The following is a 21,784-nucleotide window of genomic DNA, read 5'->3' as shown; positions in this document are numbered from 1 at the left end:
TCTTATTTTATCTAATTTCATGAAGTGGCATCATGTAACCTGTACTGACCTCTACTGGTGACCAGCAAGAATTACAACATCACCAGTAGATCATCTATCCATCTCTGGCCTGCACAACAAAGATAAAGCAGAGATCAAACATAAAGTAAAGAGGTCATATCCAGTATCACCCTGCAACATGCTGATTATTTATGTTGCAACAAAAATTGCTCAATGAGATGATGTAATCCTGTTGTAGTTCTGACACCCAGACATTTAAACCTCCAAGAGATACAGAGAGGTTATTTCCTCTTTCTGAACAGATAACAAAAGCCTGAGAATTTTTTTTTTTTTTTTGGCACAAACTGGTTACTGAACTCACACATCCGTAACAAGCAGGCAGTAAAAAAGAGGAACTGACCTGGCAGCAGAACATTTGTCTTCCACCAAGACAAATCTCCACTTCACCTCTGACCCGGCTCGGCTAATCTGATTCACCTCTCGCTTTGTTGCTGAAAACACTGCTCATATCCGGAGGTTAGACAGTAATGGATTACTCACTGTGGGATTAAAGTTACCCGTTCTTTTACAGTTACTGTAATCCATCACTCCCAAAACAAATCATTAGATCACTTACAGAAGCTGTAAAACAAAGACGGATCAGATCAGTCAGAAAAACCTCAAAAAGTCCATCACAAGTGAATATTTGAGAGTTGTTTTTCTTGGGTTTGATACCTCACCAGATGGTACATTCCTCTGAGATGCTGATATTTTAAGCCCCCACCATGTGGTAAACAAAGGATTGATAAATGGATTAGACATGACCTAAAGCAAGCAGTTGAGAGGTATTTGCCACAACCTCTAGGTGTGGTCTGCACTCAGGCATTCAGGTCACAACCCCCTGCCCCGCCACTCAATGAACTTAGCGTGAGGAGGGTATTCCCCCCACAGACAGCGTCTGCACAACCAGTAATGAGATTATGAGGGCAATTAGTTTTTGCTGCTCTTGTTTCTAACACTTGCACGCTGAGTCATTGCCGTTGACCTCAGATGTCGAGTCGCAATGTCAACATCTCATGGATGACATCCTGTGGCCTGACAGGTGATGATTAGAAGGTTTTTTACACAGATAAAATCACCAGAACAACAATAACATTGGTTGAAACTCTTAAAATGACCTACATGTATTTTTATGTGTATGTGACAGAGGGCAAAAGGCCTGATGTGTCATTTTGTTGATAAAGCAAAACACATATTGGCTGGTTTGGCTAAATGACTGAAGGTGTCAGCTTCATCTGCATGCCATCATGTTAAACCACACATTTTCAGTATGAAGAAAAGCTTGACGTATCATACAGTATTGACCTTATGCGGCCTCACCTGTTCAATTTCTGGTTTTGTATCTTAACTTCGGGTTATTTTCTGCTATCGCTGGCCGTAGTAATAGCCATAGTAGAGATGGAGCCAATGTGGAAGTACCTTAAAGTGCCAACAACGGTTGCCTGATGCTCCAACTGACTCCCATTCAAAAAGCATCAACTTCTCTCTAGAAATACTAATCCAGTATTTATTTTCAATGAGTCATTGTGGTCTCAATCGCTGAATTCAGGCCCTCTAATAAGTGTGCTGGTGGTTATTTTGGAAATGATTTCTCCCTTAATAAGATTTGAAGACTTATAGTAGCTTTGATGTCAACCGGCTCCAGTGCAAACCAACAGGTGACGTCACACCTCGCTACATACAATAAGTGTTATTTAAATTGCTTCAAAACATGAATTTTCCTGGTGAAACACTGTTGATCTCCTTCTGCTCCCTCCACATCCACATTATCCACGCTGATATGATACTCATTAGTGCGTCTAGATTAAATTTTCCATTTTCTAGGAATAGATTTCTCAAGGTCGGACCAAAGAGCTTTGATAGTACTTATCAGCCACGTTCTCGTAACAACTGATTTGCCGTTCCCTGTATTGCCAAATCCTCCTTACATAGCCTACCATCACCACCTTCACTGTGTGTCTCTCTCTCTCCCTCCTTCTGTCCCTCTATTTTAATCCCCCTCTCCGTTAAATCAAAGGATTCCCTTTCTAAGAACTCAATCTAAACCAGGTTGTGGCTTGGAGGTGGGATTTTGAGAGAGAATGGTTTGTCTCAAGAGCCCAGGGATGAAAACCGCTAATCCAATAAATCCAGACTCCCGCCTGGAGGGAAAATCCCCTTTCTAAAATAAGAAAGATCTGGATGACAGACAGAGGATGACGTTGAACGTGACAAGCATCAAGTGGGGTGCTTCCCAAATTTTTTGAAACAGCTTCAGCTCCAAACTTTTGTCAAAATTAAAGTTAGTTGATCTTGAATTTTGAGAAAAGATCCTTTGGGACAGAAATAAACTCACTGGTTTATGTGGTCACAGTGGGTCACAGTGGGTGGAGCCAGAAAGTTTAAGAGCCAATTGAGAAGCAGGAGGAACTTCTTTAGCCACTAAACAGTTAAAATGTGATTGTACATATTTACATTTATTACATATTACATATATTTATATCATATTATATAAAGACATCATTTACAAAAAAGTTTGTGGCTACAGGCTTCAAATTGTGGAGAAAAAGGACTTCAAGGGCACATGTCATGCTTTTGTGGTTTTCTGTCATTTTTACACTGTTATGATGTTGGATGTTAGACTTGGTCAAAGTTCCAAAAACTTGAGATGAATGTATGTAAAAATGCTTCCTGTAATTCAAAAGCCAAACATTATATATATATGACAGAAAATAAGGAAAAGCATAATAGGCCTTTAAAGAGAAAGGAGCTAAAACAGCCTGTTTCAGACAGAGGCTGAACTGAGGGGCTGCATAAAGGACCAGTATAAGATAAATAAGGAGTTTTTTTTAACCATAAATCATGCAAAGATATTCCAGTAGAGCCCCAGAATAAAAATATCTAAATGTGAAACAAGGATTAAAACAAGGATACAGAACAAATAGAGCAAAAAAGTGACAACTTTCCCCAAATCCTTTCAAATCGCACCAGTGTTTTTCACTGATAATATATAGAAGTCTTTATTCTGAAAGTCTGTTAAAGGAGCAGCACTTTATGTCTTTCACATCAGAAATAAATCAGATGGAAGCTGGCTGCATAAAGGACTGTTAATGAAGATAAAAAAAAACATTTTTTAAGAAGCTATATTACTAAACCTGCCTGTTCCTCTGGCAGGGCTCTCCAAAGTCTCTGCAGCCAGATGGCAAAACCTAAATCACCCGCGGAGCCGTGACTGATGGTGCCAAGACAGAGGCCTCAGCATGTCAGCGCAGGAATGAAGTTGTTTTATTTAATGCAGAAGTTATTTAATGCTGCACTGAAGATGAAAGCAGTGGGTGGGGAGTATGCCTGCAAGCAGTTATGTCATCCTAATCAGAATGAAAACCCATACAGGAGACATGCTCACAGGTTGTTGTTGTGCTGTTCGGTGACAGCGAGAAAAAATGAATCAAATTTTTAATCACAATGTAACACGTGGTGGAAAATGTTATAACAACAATAACTCTAATGGAAAGTAAGCTATTAGTACATGTGAGTTTGATAATGAGTGGGAGTCCTTATCAAAAGAATTTAAAAATATGTATATATATAATCATGAACAGAAATTCTCTCTCCTACCAACAGTCACATTTTGCTGGCCTTAACCAAGCAGCTTTAGTTGCCTAAACTTAAACCAGCTCTGTTTTTGCTCTCTACCAACTCCACTATGTTTGCTGCTGCGGCCAAAAACGACGCTATGAGAGCACTGAGAGTGAACCAAAACAGTAAAGTTTCAGCCAGACAGCTAAACAATGAGCTGAAACTCACTATAAAGCTCTGTAAAGCCGAGGGGGAGCTGCAGAGTCACTGATAATTCTCTGTAGGTTCATCACTACGAACAACAAAAGCACAAAACATTACACATTGTCATTTGATACATTGTTGTATACTGGGGTTAGGGTTAGGGCTAGTCACTTTAACCAAACATTAAAATTAGCAGATCAGAAAACAGTCATATGAATAATTTTTGTAACTGTCTATGTAACAATTTTGGTCAACACTGACAAGCAACTTGTTTTGTTGTTTATGTATGAGGGCTTGTTAGAAAAACAATATCTTGCAAGTGCTTAATGGATATAGGCATATTATGATTTTTTCTAAAAGCAAGTATAAAAACATGTTCCTGCAGGTCAAAATGTCATCAACTATGTTTTGTACAATAAAAACACAGTTATGTACTGCACATTCAAAACCCTGATCAGGTGATTCATACAAAAGGGGAAACAGTGACTTAAGAAAAAGATATCCTTCCACATGTAGATAGAGCATTTAAATATGAAGCAGGGATCTTTTATCGAACAATCTCACACACACCCGCTGGTGAGCTGCAGAACTACTGTATGTTCCTGCTACACTGTTGGGCAGCAGTAAACTTTACGAGCATTAAATGCACTACAGTGAGCTGGTGAGGGAGGTGGGTCAAAGTGGTTAAAGACCACTTTGACACTGAGGTCATGATCTCTGAGCTCAGAGGAGTACCGAAAATGCTTTAGACAGGAAGTTTACACCTGGACGATGTGTACTGTGAACTATAGGAGAAGGTGGTTTTTCTGTGTTTTCTGTGGTTGACTTGTTTGCAGCGGAGCAGATGGTGTGGATCAGCAGTCAACACTTAGTTAAGCGCATTTAACTCCCCCCGCTGACTGCTGCAGAGCCACTCGCTACCACTCGCTGGATTTAAACCACTAACTCCAAGATAGGTCTGAGATAGTTTTAGAAACGTTGCCTCACTTGATCAGGTGTATTTTTACAGCGGATAAAGCCCTCAGCATGCTCGTAATCGGGCAACATTCCTGCCCCATGCTGACCTAGCTTAGTCCGCAACAGGCATCAAGCTCAGTTGAAAGCTGTTTGGAAGAGAAGTTGCAGGGTATCTTTGGTGTCCACTGAGTTTGGTCTGACCTTTCACCTCTGTCACATGTCACTTCCTTGTTACTACCATTGTATCATATTTTATAATAATGGCAATAATCACATAATAATTATAAACAATGAGAGAGATGATGAGAGCTTTAATAGGAAAATACAAATGAAAGTTAATCTGAAGATATGAGGCTTCAGTCGTCTGAGTTAGTCAAATAAAGTGGATATCTTGCACAGTTACAGTCTTTTTAGTAACAAAATCCTTCTTTGTGTCTTGACAGACAGTGTTTTCCTGTTCAGCTGCAGTGGAAGGATCATCACAAAAAGAGGGAATCTGGCACTAAAAAGAGAGTAACTTTGAAAGAAATTGTTTTGACTAATTTGGACAACTGAAGCCTCATATTAGCTTCAAATAAACTTTTACAGACATTTTTGCACGGCTGTAGATTTTGCCCCTCATCACTTACAATGAAAGTGCATTATGAAGAGATCTCTTAATGGTCAGTATGAACAGGAGGAATGATTACAGCAAGAAAAACATATGTCAATGTTAATTTGGGAACCTGACTATTGTTTTAAGACAGACTTGAAAAGTGACTTGAACCTATCCTTCAAGCTAAAAACTGACAATACTTTTGCAAATATCTCTAATCTAATTTGAATGAGCAGAAAATCATGTTTTTCTCCTCCTGTTTATTCACACAAAGATGAAAAAGCTAAAAGAAACAGCACTTAAAACATCATGGAATACTAAAAGTCTCCAATGAAGTTTTCATAAACTGGATAAAAGTCAGTCTTAAGTTATATTATCATTCAATCAGAAAAATAGAAACTCCCACACTGCAGTCCAAAACTATAAAATAACCAAGAAATATTACCCTTGTGACAATTTAACTCTGTGGTCACGTTTGAAGTAATAGTTTTTGGCGTTGTGGTGTTTGTCTTTCATTAGACTGCATTATATTGAGAAGTGTGTAATATTTTATCCACTACATGTAGATGTGCAGATAGCAGAGTAAAAAAAAATAATTCTAAACACCTAACAATACAATAATATATACAATACAACATCACAAACTACAGCCTCATAAAGGACCAAAGAGTTGAATCGTCATCTCTGTGACACAGTGTGACAAATTCACAAAGGTAGTATGTCTTACATACATATATATATATATATTTTTCCTCAAAGAGAGTCCTGAGACCCTGAGACTATCAAGGTTAAATTTTATTGTTTTTTTTTCACTACCATTAAAGCTGGAAGTCATACCGATTAAATTCTGCATCAGAATAAATGTGTAGTTGTGTATAATTTCATACTTTTTTTGACAGAAAGCATACAAACACACACACACAAACCCATGCCCTCCCCAACCTCCACATGTCCAGAGCAAAAACAACAAATTGATTTGAATTGATTTTTGTTAACTCGTTTCTCATGAGTTGAAGTTGTATGTGATGTGCTTCTTCTTGTTGTCTTTTCCTTTGTCCTGTTTGTGAAAAACACCTCATAAATAAATGTGACTTGAGCAACTACATAAATAAAAAGAAAAAGAAGAAGAAACAGCACCACAAGTTCAGGAATTTTAGGGGCTCACATGGGTGCTGCTGTGGCTCCGCCTCAGGGTTAATTGACTTATCTCAGCAGGTGGAGGCTAGTTTCCTTCGCTGACAGCCACTCTTTGTACTGGACTCCTCAGCTGCTCACACAGGTAGGAAAACATGCAGAGCGGAGATCTGAAAGACTCAAGACTTAGATGTATTGAAAATGGAAAATCATTTTGTTGTATTATTGCTGCTGGACTATTGGTGACATTGGTACTGTTTAATTTAGACTCTGGTTGGAATCTCTCACTTGTTAGTCATGTGGATTTTAGGCAGGTAGAGGTGTGAGAAGGTGGAAAGAAATAGTTTTAAGGGATGAAGAGTAATATTATTTACAATAGATTTTGTTGTTATGTGACAGTCAACTTCAATCTACAGCTATGTACTATGTGGAACTTTTTAAGAACTGTTCTGACATGATACCATACTGAAGAGAAGACCAAAAAGACCGGATAATCTTACTCATCTGTCGTCCACTATTGCACATAAGTAAATTTGTCATGATGGATTTCATCAATACTTATTTAAGCTAAGATGGCTTTTAATCGACTTGCATCAACACATAATGATATAAATTAAGTCTATTTATGGTCATCATAGTGCTTCACTTTCTCCTCAGTAGATTTGATTATTCTTCCCTGGTTGTCACTGATGAATGTTGCCGTCATACTTAAATTAATTTAGTGTTTTCCTTAAGTGATACTGAGGTCGTGTCTCAGTCCCTCACTTAGTATGTATGAAATCATATGCAGTGAATTTGGGCTTGAGCATTGGTGAAGAGTGAACACTGGTACTCAGTGATGTGCAAAACATGTCTAGGGCAGAATTTTACAGTGATGTAACATCAACAGCTAACGTTTACTAACTTGAAGAAAGCCTGGAGTTTAGAGTTTAGTATAATGTCTATTTACATTTGTAGATAAAGTTCTTTTAGTAAGGTAAGTATAGTGATGTTACTTTCCGTCAGCGAGGATAACAAACAAATGCACTGCCTTGCTTTTACGTTACATTGTGGGAATTGTCTGAGAAACTGAACTTCCAATGCACTGAGAAGATTTTGGCATTGGGACACTTTACTGCGCTAGGGGCTGTTTTGAAATACACCCTGAGACAGGTGAATTTTGGTAGACACTTCGGCTACAGTGGTGATCAGACCTGAAACCTTGTAATTAAGGGGAATCCTTCTCAGGGGCTGGGCCACCTCACTTAACTTTCAAAGTTAATGTTTGAATGTAGCTCCCATACAGTATTTTCCCTACCATTTAAGCTTCCAGGACATACCAAATGTGATTGAGTTGATTGTGTTTTAAAGATCTGTAGAGTAAATCACAGTTCTCACTGGTTGGTGCTTTGAAATCAGGGTTGACAGGCTCACTTTGGTGGAAAAAAAGTCTTGGTTGGCCTTCAATAATATAGATGTTCCAGGCTTATTCTGTATTCATTGCATTTCAATCCATGTGAAAAAGAGGAAAAACACACTGTAAAAAGAAATCTGAGTTAGTCTGGAAGACCAATATTTTGAGTGCCAAATGAAACCTTTTTTCCTGTCCTGACTGTTCATCTGAGTGCGATGGGAATCAGTGATCACAAATGCCTTTATATTTTTGATGTTATGCATTTGTCAAAATATATCAGGTAATATCAATTAATAACTTTAAAAATGTTCTCTCTCACTTGCTAAATCATGGCACCATGCTGCTGCTAAAATTATATTGCTTTTCCCTTTTTGATTTGCTGAATATATTATGCTTTCTTTTGTGGTCTGAGCTTCACTTTGTCATTCTGTTGTATTCAGTTAAAGATGCCATTGATGTGAGAGTGATCACACCTTCAACATTCTCTTATAAAATCCTTTTTCAATTGTGCCAATGCCAAAATAGACTGCCACACATTTAATATTGCTAAACAAGAACTTTAGTGTCAACCTGGGTTGAACCTTGTTCGTGACAACTCTGCTGGTATTATCAATGGTTGATAGGCTTAATGAGCTTACCAAGCGGCTTTTGCTCTTTTCACAGCATTTGCTTCTGTGGGCTGAATTGCTGGCCAAGACCAGGATCAGGAAGGATACTGCAGCATACTTTATGAATAGTCTTCTGTTTATCACTTTGACAAAATAGAGGAGGCAACTCCCTAGGCTGAAGTTTGTTGATTGCCCTGGAAGAAGTCAAGGGCCACAAATTCACACTTTGATAAAGGCCTGAAACATCACCAACACCACCAACAATGGGTAACAGCAAGAGTGGGGCTGTGTCCAAGGAGATCTTGGAGGACTTGAAGCTCAACACTAAATTCTCAGAGACTGAGATTGTCCAGTGGTATGAAAACTTCAAGAAGCAGTGTCCAACAGGCCGCATCTCAAAAGAGGAGTTCCAGAGCATCTACAGCAAGTTCTTCCCAGACAGCGATGCCAATACATACGCCCAGCATGTCTTTCGCTCCTTTGACACAAATGATGATGGTACACTGGACTTCAAGGAGTATATCATCGCCCTCCACATGACATCAACAGGGAAGACCACCAGGAAACTGGAATGGGCATTCTCTCTGTTTGATGTGGACAAGAATGGATACATCACCAAGTCAGAGGTCACAGAAATTTGCTCGGTGAGTTTTGGAGAAAAACCAGTGATGTAGTAGCTTGTAAAAGCATTTAAAAGCTCCAAATTGTGTTTGCAGAGTAGATATTTGTTTCCTTAGCTGGCAAATATGACTTTCAAAGCCACAAACCACAGTTTTCATTTTAAAAATATGGTGCTGATGTTGTTACCATCATCTAAACCACTCCTCATTGTTTACCAACTGGTCTGACTTCCAGCAGTTTGAGAATTGTCTGTAGGAACACTTTTGTGTAGTTAGAGTATGGCCTCCATTTGAGAGATAAGGTAAGAGATTTGAATTAGCAAGGGCAAAATGAAACATAGACAACAGTATTTTCTGCATACGAGTTGATATTAGACTGTTCTGAATGGTATCTTTTATCAGCTTTTAGACAAAAATCTAAAAGCAGATCTAACTACTGGATAGACTGAGCTTAAGTTGGTTTATGTTCCTCTATCATTTTGGAATAAGATTATGATTATTATCTATATAAATCTTTTCTGGATTTAGGTGAGTAGAGTTTTAGTTGGACTGTTGATTATAGGTGGATTATAGGTGAAGGTGATGAGAAAAGGATTGTGAAAAGAATGAGGAGTTTAGATGGTTAAAAGCATGGTTGGAAGCTGGATCAAAGTGATGGAGATTTTCACAAGGAACTGTTAAGGAAGCATATTCGAATTCTATGAAAATGATCTAAATTGCACAATGAGATCAGAGGAATAGAAAGCTGAGGCATGCAATCTAAGCATCTCCAAGGATGTCACTTGATTTGGATGTAGAATTAAAAATAAAAAAAGTTGAGTCACAATTTCCTTTTTTGACATTTTTGATCACGTCGCACATTAACACCCACTCACTCAGTGTCAGGAATACTTTTTCTGTCACCAAATTTAACTTGCTGCATTGAAAGCTATTCTCCATCTCATGGACTTAATCTGGTTAGGTAACATTTTTTAAAACACAAGATTAGACTTTAATTGATGCTGATAGGTTAAATTAAGAACTAAGCCACCACAGAGCTTTGGAATCGGGATGGGAGGACATATGTAGAATAAATATAGACTACGCACTTTTAAATTGAAGATTACCTCTAACATTTACACTTAATATTTGATTTGTTTTTCCAGGAAGATAATTGAAACTCAAATTAGGAAATTAAAACCAATGTCAGACTGTCTACCTGAACACTTTTGAGTGGTTAGATGAAACACATAAACAACAGTATCATCAGCATACAAGTTGATATGGGGTGGGATATGTGGTATAATGTGTATTTTGGAGACTTCTAAATGGTCATAAACACCTAACATCGACGTACATCTGATGTTAATGCACTATACACTTTAAAAACAATATTAACTGCCAGTAGTTTGTCTTCTTAAATATAACTAAATATAACTTGCACTGCAAAAATAGCCATAAAAAGACTATGCAAGACTTACAATAAATGAACTTGGAGAATGGGGTTTAAGAAAAAAGCCAAATCCTTCCTCAGAGTATGTCTGAATAAGACAGTTTGCTCCTGATACGACAACCTGATCAATTTGCTTCCATAGCAGTAATGTTTTCTTTAAGCTCTGCTTTTGTAGTGAAATGTGAGCTAATAGTTTTGGCATTCTTCCCCTTTTGGGATTACTTGGTGGCTTTTGTGAAATGTAAAATGCTTCAGGTATAGATCCAATCTGTCATATGAAAATCACAGTTAAAAGGGAGAGGAATGCATCATATACCAAAGGGCTGTTTAATAATTATGTGTTAACCCCAATATAGCACCAAGTAACAACAAATGGAAAATACCCAATTTCCTGGGTTCTTTTAAATCTTTGCTACCCCTGCACACCTATTTATAGTTGCCACATTTCAATTTAAAAGATTATAGTTCATACTGAATAATCACAGAATAAAGCCAGGGGAGCCAAGCAGCTGGCCGGTTAATCCGTGCCACCAAAGCAGTTTGTTGCTGTTTTTGTCAGTAGATACATGATTGGCTCATAGATGTGACAAAATTGAGATTAGAGGAGGGCTTGGGTGTGACGGTTCTACTCCCACTGCAGTTATGAAAGTAGAATTCATATTAGTTGCAGCTAATGATGAAAATGACAAAGGAGGAAATTCATCTTGTCACCATACCTCACATTTTTAAGTTACAGATTAAAGGTAAAATGTCATAACAAAATGCCTCTCTATCTTTGACCAATTTGTGTCTTCTTTTTTTCCCTCTAATAGTCAATTTTCAAGCTGATTCCTAAAGATGAAGTGGCTGATCTGCCTGAAGATGAAAACACACCTCAGAAGAGAGCAGATAAACTCTGGATGTTCTTTGACAAGGGAGAGAATGGTGAGATAGTGATAAGTAGATAGCATTTTTGCTCTTTTGAGTCAACCAATGAAAATATTATGCTTCTGAGAAATGTCTGTATGACTGTAACTCCAACCACTTGATAGATAGGGCCCAATTGTGAAGGTGGGATGGATGAGGGAATGGCCTGACATTAGACAATGAAGCTCTGAGGCGTGCTACAAACCTTTTAGGAAGTTCTGTCTTGAAACCTAATGCAAACAATCCTTTATTCAATCAATGAATCACATGATTGGCTTGTAACAGACCCAAATTTCATGCAAGCAAAAGTGTAACATTTTTCAAAACAAAAAGGTCAATGCATAGAATACACATAACATATTAAAGACCAACCAAATCTAGGCTACATTATGAATTGTAAGTGTAAGGTGAGGGATACTGCAGTTTGTAGTGTAATATTATAAGAAATGGGGTGACGGTTAACTGCAAGAAAAATGACTCCCATTTTCACACACAAGATGCATCAAGATCACATCGTTTCTGGTGGCCTATTGTACTGATTCGCTGGTCAAATGTGAACAAGAGTAAATGTTGACCTGTGATTTGCTGGCTGCTGAAGGTGACTGGAGTTCACACCAAAACAGGAAATGCATTCTTGAATTTGTCAGTGGTGGAAGATTACGTCTCTCAAAACTGAATTACCAGTAACCGACCATCTGCCTCATTTGACTGTATTACATTTGTTTTACTAGTAGATGATGCTCCTTGGACTTTGTTGGCTTGAGCTCTATGAGGTGAACTTATTTCCAATACAACCGATTGCAATGCCTCAAAGTTTCTGAATGCCTGAATACTAATTTTGTGTGTTTTTAAGCTACTTTAAATAAGTATTTTTAAGTTTGGGTCATGTCAATTACCTGAACTAAATTTCTTTTCCTTTTATTCTTTCCAGATCGAGTGGCAGAAGGAGAGTTCATCCAGGGAGTGTTGGACAATGAGGCAGCCCTTCGTTTGATTCAGTATCAGCCGACAAAATAACTCTTTGATCAAACAGATTAATTGTATAACTCTCCACTCATGTCTTTTGCACTCTGCCCTTCAATCTGACACGCAACAGCACCTTCAGAAATTGTGAACTTATAGGAGTTGCCATCGTCACACTGCATTGTTCAAATTGAACTGCAGTGAATCTTCTTATGGGTTTTACAACTTTTGTTACCAATGTGCATGCGCTGTCTGAACAGTTTTCTTAATGGATACACACACAAATTGCATCAACTAAATGTTAAAAATGCCCTCAGTTATCTGCAGCTGTGGTTATCATAGCAACTATCTCCACATATCAAAGCTTCACAGCAACTCCTACTTGACCAGTATGTGTCCAACATGAAGCACATCCTTAAAGTGACTCTTTACACTGACACAAAAAGAGATTTACGTGTAAAAAAACCAAAACATTAATAAAACAAAAATCAATCTCCACATAATTCAACTCCAACCCTCATTGCTATTTTTCTGTGCAATATTCCATTATATGTGTAAACTAAATAATACTAAATCCTGCAACTAAGTAAAACGGAACTATTATCTTTACCTGCTAAGATTAGTTTCTTCTCTGAAATTTCAGTAGATGAGGCACATACAGTATTTCTGAAACTGACAGTGTTTAGTTTACATTTCTTAAGAGAAACTACATTATGAGGGTTTGTTTTAGCAACTCAAGCTTTCATTTAAATATAAAGTCATGTACATCAGTTATCTTTGTTTGTTTGTTACACAGAACCATCTGAGAAGTTGTCCTTGGAAACTGTTTGGAAAAGGGCAGGCACTTTCAAAAACTACTTGGCACGTGATTGGATGAACCATCTGCCTATCACCATCTATCACAGTCTTACTTTGTGAGGCAGCTGGATTTGCAAAAATGCATGAGAATCCTCATAGGTCGCTGATTGGTCACAAGCGCATAACTGATAAGATGGATTCTCGCGTGATCTTGTGATGTCGTCATCTCACACATCCAGCTGCCTTGCAATATAAATAAATGCACTGTACCAGGGCCCTTATTATTGTCTGATTTTTTTGTCTTTACCAGTGTTAAATTCTTCCATGTGGCACAATCCTTCTTGTATGATGTTCTAGTTAAGTGGTGCATATTGGCGTAGAGGTTTGTTCATATACAACGACAGCTACAAATAAGTGTTGGTCTTGGCTTTCCCCAAGAAAATAAAATTCCAATAAATCAAAACCATGAAATTGTGCAAAAAAATTAAGTTGTCTTCCTTTTTCACATGAAAGTGGGGGTTATGTGATAGTGTTGACTTAAAGGGGATGTAGCATGCACTTTTCCAGGTGTATATTTTTATTCTGGCGCTCTACTGGAATATCTTTGCATGATTTACGGTCATAGACTGTAAAAAAAATATGGATATATTCACTGTGACGTCAGCCATTGGTTTGTTGACTGCCGTTTTAAAGCCTCAAGTTTAGCGATTTGTACCATCGCCATGTTGGATTTGGGAAGCACAGCCAGGTACAGGTACTTGTTATTCTACTTACTTTAAGCTTATTACTAAATATATGGCTCAGCTTAAAAACAAACTGAAGAAATTGTCACAAGCAAGCAGCCAGACCTCCTGCACACTCATTCACTAATCACACAACATCAACAGGTGACTGAACAACCACTCAATTAAAAACTAGATCAATTCTAAATGAATGAGTGAGTCCAGACAGCTCACTGTAACAACAAACTACCCACAACACATTATATGATCTCTGCTGCATTCTTGTTAAGGAGATAAGTTCACAAAAGAGCCAAAAAGAAATATTTAACCATCAGAGATGAAATTAGCGACCAAAGAGACAGAGAGAGAGAAGCTGTGTCTGACTCATGTTATCTGACGTCTTCTTCTTTCTTTCATGGAGATGAAGTATCCATGTCATAACGTCCATTTGTGGCTGTTGGTCATCTTGTTTGTTAGTTAACAGAACTTTGTGGCTGCTGGTTAACCAGTCTGATATCATTAGCAACAATGACAAACAAGCTAACTCTCCTGGTTGTTTCTCTGGTTGCTTCTCTCTCCAGCCTCCCCAGCTGCGCTGCTGCTGTGCTGCAGCAAGGAGCTATCTACTGCTCTTTATCTACCATTGCTACTCTGCCTTACAGTGGAGAGAATTGAAGATGAAATCCGGAAACTATCATGGGACCAACGTGATGTCAATATTGCATTCTGGTTGTCAATTGGTTAGGGGGGACATCCTCCCTCGGAATGTCATTTTATGTGTCTCGGCCAATCATAGATTAGCATGAAAAAAAATGAAGTACATTAAATTTATGTAGGAGATCCCACCCTGTGGAGGACAGCAGGAGCCCGTCCTCCTGTGTCCCTCACTCCTCCTCCACTGCTCCCCACCACCACTTCACATACACTGCCCTTTCTCCTCCCGCCCTGCAGGTATCGCTGTTGAATCATTTTAAGCAGAATTTCAATAATGGATTTTTTCAAAAGAAGAGAGAAAAAATATGAACTTGTGAACTTGTGAAAAGTTAAAAGTGCTTAGTGACAATCATAGAAACTGTGTTTGTGTGCAGCTTGATACAAATCAGCACCACGGTTGTAGTTCTTCCGGTTTGAAAAATAGGGTTGTAAATAGAGACTGATAAAGATATGTGCGTGGGAATATGTGTGAATATATGTGTGTGTGTGCGTGCGCGCGCGCGCGCGCGCGCGTGTGTGTGTGTGTGTGTGTGTGTGCACAAATATCTTAATCAGTTTAGGATAAATTCAGTAATTAAAAGTAAACAGCAGATATAATAGTCTAATAATCTGCTGATGTTTTCTTGTCACAGTTGCCTTTGTCTATGAGTTCATCTTTTCCAGTTGCTGCACTCACTCATATCAGCTATTGCCATTAAAGGAAATGATAGAACCACAGTGTTTCTGCCACAATGCTTCACTATCTGAATATCACAGACAATACTGCAGTTATTGTTTTATTTTCTGATCTGTCTGTTCAAGGATTAAAGTCCCACTGAGCAGTTGATCTGTGTTACACTCGAATACAGAAGAACGACGTTGTGCTGTTTTACACAGCAGTTTCCCCTCAGCTGAAAGGTTTTGTTTTGGTTTGAATGGGGCTAAAGGCTGGAAATGATATGTTTATGACAAGCTGTTCCATTCTGCAAGATGAAACATTTCATTACATCCCATTCATCAATTTTTGGCTCTTTTTTGTGCCCTAAAGTTCTGAAACAATGTTGAGCATGGAGAAAGTAACTTGACAAAAAAAAAAGTCTTAACTCAATGCTGACTTATCAGATTTTTTCTCAAGAAATTTCAGCCATCATCTCATTCGTCAGCGAATGGTGTTTGTTCCGTTGTCATGGAGATGGGTCTGTTTTCAACATTGCAATCTCCATTTACTGATGAAAAGATGTGGCTGAAAGCTCCAGAAGAAAAACAGAATGTTTTAAGACTTAGAAGCAAAATCGTCATTACATTATCACACTGTGTAGAACTTTACACATACCAGTTTATTGATATTGAATTGTAAAAGTGTTTCAGTGATTAATATTTTCTAACTTTTAACAAGCAAACAAGAGTAGGATTTTATTTCAGCTACCATAGCAGTAGCCTGAAGTTGAATAGATCTTAACACATAAGTCTGGTGATTTTCTATATTTTTGTTATTGTCAATAAATCGATAATAAAAGACCAAAACCAACAATTAACTGATCCTCCGATCTGTGAATGTTTTTAGTGTTCAATCTTTCTAGTATTCAGCACTGATCTGAACCTGTATCAGATTATAAATTTTGTGGTAATTTATATATTTCTGTATACTAAGAAAATACATAGGAATCACGTGTAAATCATGTGATATGTTGTCTGTTTTTGATGAGAATATAAATCTGTTGTCACAATAGAACAATATTATAAAACTGAAGTTAATTTTGTTGGTAAAATGACACTTCCTGAACCACTCCACAGCTAAAATGAGAAACTTCTTTGTTTAGAAACAATATGTATATGCTAAATGTCTTTAAAGAAGCATCCTTTTCACCACTCAGGGGTTTTGTTTTTTGGAAGCAAATTGTTTTATTGGCATATATAATTGCCCCCCACCCCTCCAATTTCATCAGGTGGAGGACAATGATATAGTTTGACGCGGTTTGTTGTAAGATTCCATGTTGGTTTTCCTCCTGTCCTCCCCAATTTTTTGAGTCATCGCCGCCACTGAACTACACATAGAGTAGTCACAACAACTCTTAGAGGTTGGTAAGAAAGAGATAAAGGAGTTTTCGCCCCACTCTTTAGGACTCACACCTCTACAGCAGCTTGTATGTCTGTATTGAGTGTGTAAGTGTACCATGCTCTGAGCATTAAAGAAAGTGTGACAAAACTGTATTGAGAATTGTCTCTTTCCTCGTTGAAGTCAAGTGCATCAGGTAAATTGCCACAATGATTTGGGGGCTCATCCAGGATGCCAATCTCATTCCCTCCTTCACTTGATCTCCAAACAGGTCAAATGTGTGTGGCTGCTGAAGGGACTACAAGTCGCCCAAGACCCACGAAGTCTCCCTCCCCTGAGAAAGGTTCATAAATGACTCTTGGCGTGAGAAGAGACTGCCTGTGAGGATTTTAAAGCTACAGTGAAGATACTGGTATCATATGAAACTAGATGACCTAGGGAAGTAACGCTAAATTTTGGCGAGTGAAAAACTAGCATGGCCATTTTCAAAGGGGTCCCTTGACCTCTTACCTCAAGATATCTGAATGAAAATGGGTTCTATGGGTACCCACAAGTTTCCCCTTTACAGACGTGTCCACTTTATGTTAATCCCATGCAGTTTTGGACAAAAACCATGCAGTTTTTTGAATGCGGTAAAAATGTGTTATTTTCAGCTATTCTAAAAATGGTGTATTTGAATATTTCTGCATACTGGGGATGATGTTAGTCCCCATAGTAGCCATTTCATTGTAGTGAGACCATTTTTTGAGACTTGGCCTCACTCTATAAAATGACACTAAATCTCAGCATGAATATTTATATGGTGTTCCACATGGTCTTAGTGTCTTAATGTGGTATTTTTGAGGGATTTTTGATCACATTGTCAATTCTCAATTGGTCAAAAATAACAAAATAACAAATGGTATCAACCCTAAAATTGATGCAACAACTTATGAGACAAAATTGATCATGGGAATGGTCATCATATACTTTCATCATAATGTTCTAGTCCCTTATACACTCTAAACTTTCAAAATCTGAATAGGCAACTAACCAAAACATAATGTTTATTACAAGAAAAACTTGCCACACAGTGCTGAGCTGCATCTCAAATTAATATTCAGGCTCTGAGCTTTCAGATGATGTATACCACTTCTATGTGGCATATACTGTTGACCTGCTATCTCCCCCTAAACATCCCCTGTGCCCCCCCAAAAATGGGTCTAGGGTAGGGAAGGGGGGAGTGGAAATGAGGAGAGAGATATTTCTCAACACAATATGATCACACTTTCTTTAAGGCTCAGAGCATGACACACTCACAGAGAGTGAGTGAAAACTCCTTTATCTCTTTATCTCTTTCTCACTAACCGCTGAGAGTTGTTGTGACTACTCTATATGTAGTTATACCCAGATGCACATGGCAGGATATACTAGGTTTCTCCTTCACACAGGGACCTACTGTCACTAAGTGCTTTTGTTTCATACAAGTGTTTGTATATATTCATACAATCATTTCCCTCACACTACTTATCAGCATTGTAAGGAGAGAGAAAAGTCAGTGTCTCACAGAAATATGTCTTACTGTTAGTCTATTTAAGAACATAAGAACTATATCACTACATGAATATGAGAAATAGCTTCTTTATTGCAAAGGCAAGCACAAGACATCATGTACACTTTTATGTGACTTTTATAATCAGAATCAAACAGCTGAAACATTCATTGCGAGGCAGATGCATTACATTGTATGTAGTATCTACAGACAGATGTATTTCACTAGCAGTAGCTCAGATCTTTACATATTTTCTCGGGAGTCTCGCCTTTGGCTATTCCATCAATCAGTATGTCTTTGGACTTTTTGATGATATCCTTGCATGTTTGTCTCGTGAGTCCAGGTTCATTGCAGAAACGATCCACCTGCTTCTTAATTTCTTCCTTCAATAAAAAACATATAAATATTTGACAAGAATCACTTTGTTGAGTGATAACTGGCAAGATAAATTCATTAAAGGGGACGTGAGTCTAATTTAGTATGGTTTTGATCATAGCAACATCCAAATATCTTCAAGTCATAAAAATAAACATTTATAAAACAAAACATACTATATCAGAGGTCAACAATTAGCTTCTCTCCACTGTACTGTATAATGTTAGATAGACAGGTTTCTTTTTGCATGTAAGAACCACTGTAATGCAATAACACTCCACTTCCACCACCACTGCACCAAAAAATGTAAATGTGCACAACAATATGTAATTATCATTTATTGACAACTAAAATCTCTCAAAGGAAAAATAACCAAGTAACACAGTACTTCCCAAACTGTTTCCCCCTTAAAATAGGCTACAGCTTTGTGAGACCCATCATCATTCATATTTTCATCTGAATGATTTTTAGGGTTAGGGTTATTGTCATTATCTTAAACATTTTCAGCTAAAACATAAAAGGGTTAGTAACCCTAACCCTAACCCTCATCAGGGCTTGACTATAACAAAATCAGTGAGACCATTTTTTAACACTTTGATTATGGCAAAATGTGGACATAAGAATCAAATGAGAGTTCATATTTTGAAAAAGTTTGCTTCAGACAGGTTTGGAAGATATTAACCTTCTGTACTACATTTTGCATTGATTACCTTTGAATTATTACCGCCCAACTTCTCCCGTACTTTAGTGACGAAGTCCTTGCAGGCCAAACATTTCGAGCCAGATGATCCTTCCTGCATATAAAATGATTTTGGTTTACGTTACACCAAATAACATTCAGTCCATATGTTTAGCTCACATATTGATGTGTCAGTCAAACAGAAACATGATGACACGACATAGCTAAATGAAAGAAGAGGCCTTGAGGTTTTAATATGTGTGACATAGTTTCTCACCTCCTCTGCATGATGGTCAGTACCCTCCCTCACATGCTGTTTGAACTGGGATGAAAAATCTCCCTCTGCTTCAGTCTGGTCCTCCAGAGACCCCCACGACTTTACAACAGCTAAAAGAAAAATAAATTAAATCCTGCAAAGGTACTTAAATTATCAGGTACATGGTGTAAATAATATTACGTTCTTACTTGCGGAGAGCAGGAGAAGAGCGATGCTGACGGCTGGTGTCATGGTTGTTGTTGTTGTGTCATCAGAGCTGTGTTCAGCTAATCCTTCTGTGGCTTTTTATACTGCCTCATATGGCTGCAAAACCCCTCTGAACCACACGTATCACAACCCACAAGTGTGCTTGCAAACGTCAAACAGCATTTTTTTTGTTTTTTCAAAATATGCAAATCAACTTTTTAAAATGTGCAATTGCAGGCATGTTTTATTTTATACCCTAATAGACCAGATAATTAAAAAGAAAACATATATTGTTGAATATACATTTGATATATGTTTGACCTGCAGACTTTTGTTTTTGGAATAATGAATGGTGCATAGTGCAGAATGCAGTCAAATGCATCTGACATGAGCATACACTTTATCTGAGCACTAATATCAAAGAATGCATGCAAGTATTGTCATAATCTCAGTTTTAAAAGGGTAGAAACATGTCTGACATATCAGACAATGTCAAGCTGAAGATGATAGCATGGTTATCAGTACAGGGAGCGTTTCAGTTGTTTTTACACATATGTTTACTGTGTCCTCTGAGTTTAAACCCTAAAAGTACATTATTCCCATTCAAAATGAAACTTTAAATATAAGTTAAAAATATAAGGATCTGCTCTTTTGACCTGGGTTGAGCTTTTACACCCAGGAGGAAAATTACTGTAGCATTGCTGACTGTTTGAAAACTAACTCCTCTGAGCTCTAAACCTAGAGCTCTTTTCAGTTGAAATATAGTTATTCTATTTTCACCTTTAAAAAGTAACAAACAAACATGAAAGAATGTCGTTATTTTATTTGTAAGTTCATTTTGCTGTGACCTTTGACCTTGCAAAGTGAAACTAATTCATCATAGAATTAGCCTGAAGCTGAATAGACTTTAAATGTAGGAATTACATCACTCCCTGTATATTGAAATTCAACAGCTTCAGAGATTCTTTATTGCAAAGGTAACGACAGGCAGTTTGCACATGATCAAAAGGAAACAGTTGCAACAATAGCAGCGGTGGATTTCAGTGCATTAACTACAAACTTCATGTGACTGTTACATGTTATCTGTAGGATCTATAGATAGGGGGGTGTTTTTTTTTCCTTTCACAGTTTAACTTTTGCAGTGATCTTCTTGCAAACAGCTTCCCCAAGTTCTTTTTTTTTCACAGATTTTATCTTTCATGTGAAGACATTTGAGTACTTCACATACTTGTAAATAAATACATATAAATACACTCACCTGTGCAATCTAATGCAATCCAGTACAACAGCTCTGCCATAAATTCTACATTTACGAAGCTTATACATTTTCAGTTTTTGTTGATATTGTCAGAAAGGTGATAATCCTACTTTATGTTTATTATTGAGGTTGTAGTGGGTGCTGGTGGTGTACTGCAGTGCATTATATTGAATGGTGTTCCTAAACATACATGAGGGGGGCAAAATACTCAACTCACAGAAAAATATATCACATACAGTATGTTTCTCATATGGTGCAAGATGTTCCACATCATTTACACAACATATTGTATAGTGTAGTTTTCCAGGGTAAAAATAACTCATATTATTCACTCTAGCTTCTGCTTTCTCTCATCGTCTTGTGAAAGAAAACTTGTCCTAAATGAACACAAATCCCAATCAATGCAAAGATATTGTTTCTGACATCCCCCGCAGTTTTGTATATGCGGAATGTGTAAAATGTTAATGGGGATTAATATATTGTAGTTAATGGAGGAGCCTCATAAAGATAGAAGTACAAAAATTTGTGAGAGAGACCTTTTATGTAATTGAGTTGTCTTTGATGTCCTCGTCTTTTGTGGAGTCTACAGAGGCCTGAGAAGATGGTTTTCTTTTGTGTAAAAGTAATAGCCTGCACTTCACACGACACAGTGCATAAATGCAGCCAAGGATTTTTGTGGGCAGGAACATGTTGCACACAAGGATCTTTTGGTATAAATCGTTTTCTGTCTGTGTGGCGGACTGGCTTTGATAATGATCAATCAAATCACTTTTTCTTCTTCCCTAAAAGAGCTTTTTATA

The 21,784-nt window shown here is 37.6% G+C and overlaps 2 protein-coding genes across 2 annotated transcripts; one reads left to right on the top strand and one right to left on the bottom strand.

The window, feature by feature from the left end:
- Nucleotides 1-6,527: 6,527 nt before the first annotated feature.
- LOC137198274 (recoverin-like) lies at nt 6,528-12,843 on the top strand. Its single transcript, XM_067611979.1, has 4 exons — nt 6,528-6,632; nt 8,544-9,132; nt 11,353-11,464; nt 12,378-12,843. Exons 2-4 carry the CDS (start codon nt 8,752-8,754, stop codon nt 12,461-12,463), a joined length of 579 nt encoding a protein of 192 aa, XP_067468080.1. The 5' UTR covers nt 6,528-6,632; nt 8,544-8,751; the 3' UTR covers nt 12,464-12,843.
- A 5,439-nt stretch (nt 12,844-18,282) lies between these two features.
- LOC137198304 (antimicrobial peptide NK-lysin-like) lies at nt 18,283-19,882 on the bottom strand. Its single transcript, XM_067612046.1, has 4 exons — nt 19,729-19,882; nt 19,541-19,650; nt 19,295-19,378; nt 18,283-18,592 (listed from the first exon to the last, which is right to left on the bottom strand). The coding sequence occupies exons 1-4, from the start codon at nt 19,769-19,771 to the stop codon at nt 18,434-18,436; spliced, it is 396 nt and encodes a 131-aa protein (XP_067468147.1). The 5' UTR covers nt 19,772-19,882; the 3' UTR covers nt 18,283-18,433.
- Between the last annotated feature and the right edge of the window lie 1,902 nt (nt 19,883-21,784).

Source organism: Thunnus thynnus, chromosome 15 (assembly GCF_963924715.1).
Source record: "Thunnus thynnus chromosome 15, fThuThy2.1, whole genome shotgun sequence".
NCBI lineage: Eukaryota > Metazoa > Chordata > Actinopteri > Scombriformes > Scombridae > Thunnus > Thunnus thynnus.
The sequence above is the reverse complement of the archived record's forward strand: the minus strand, read 5'-3'. Positions and strand labels throughout refer to the sequence as shown.

Coding starts and splice junctions, on each gene's coding strand:
- LOC137198274 (XM_067611979.1), top strand. CDS start 8,752: ATGGGTAACAGCAAGAGTGGGGCTGTGTCCAAGGAGATCTTGGAGGAC. Junction 9,133..11,352: donor AGGTCACAGAAATTTGCTCG/GTGAGTTTTGGA, acceptor TCCCTCTAATAG/TCAATTTTCAAGCTGATTCC. Junction 11,465..12,377: donor CTTTGACAAGGGAGAGAATG/GTGAGATAGTGA, acceptor TATTCTTTCCAG/ATCGAGTGGCAGAAGGAGAG.
- LOC137198304 (XM_067612046.1), bottom strand. CDS start 19,771: ATGACACCAGCCGTCAGCATCGCTCTTCTCCTGCTCTCCGCAA. Junction 19,379..19,540: donor CTGACCATCATGCAGAGGAG/GTGAGAAACTAT, acceptor TTTTATATGCAG/GAAGGATCATCTGGCTCGAA. Junction 18,593..19,294: donor TGGGCGGTAATAATTCAAAG/GTAATCAATGCA, acceptor TTTTTATTGAAG/GAAGAAATTAAGAAGCAGGT.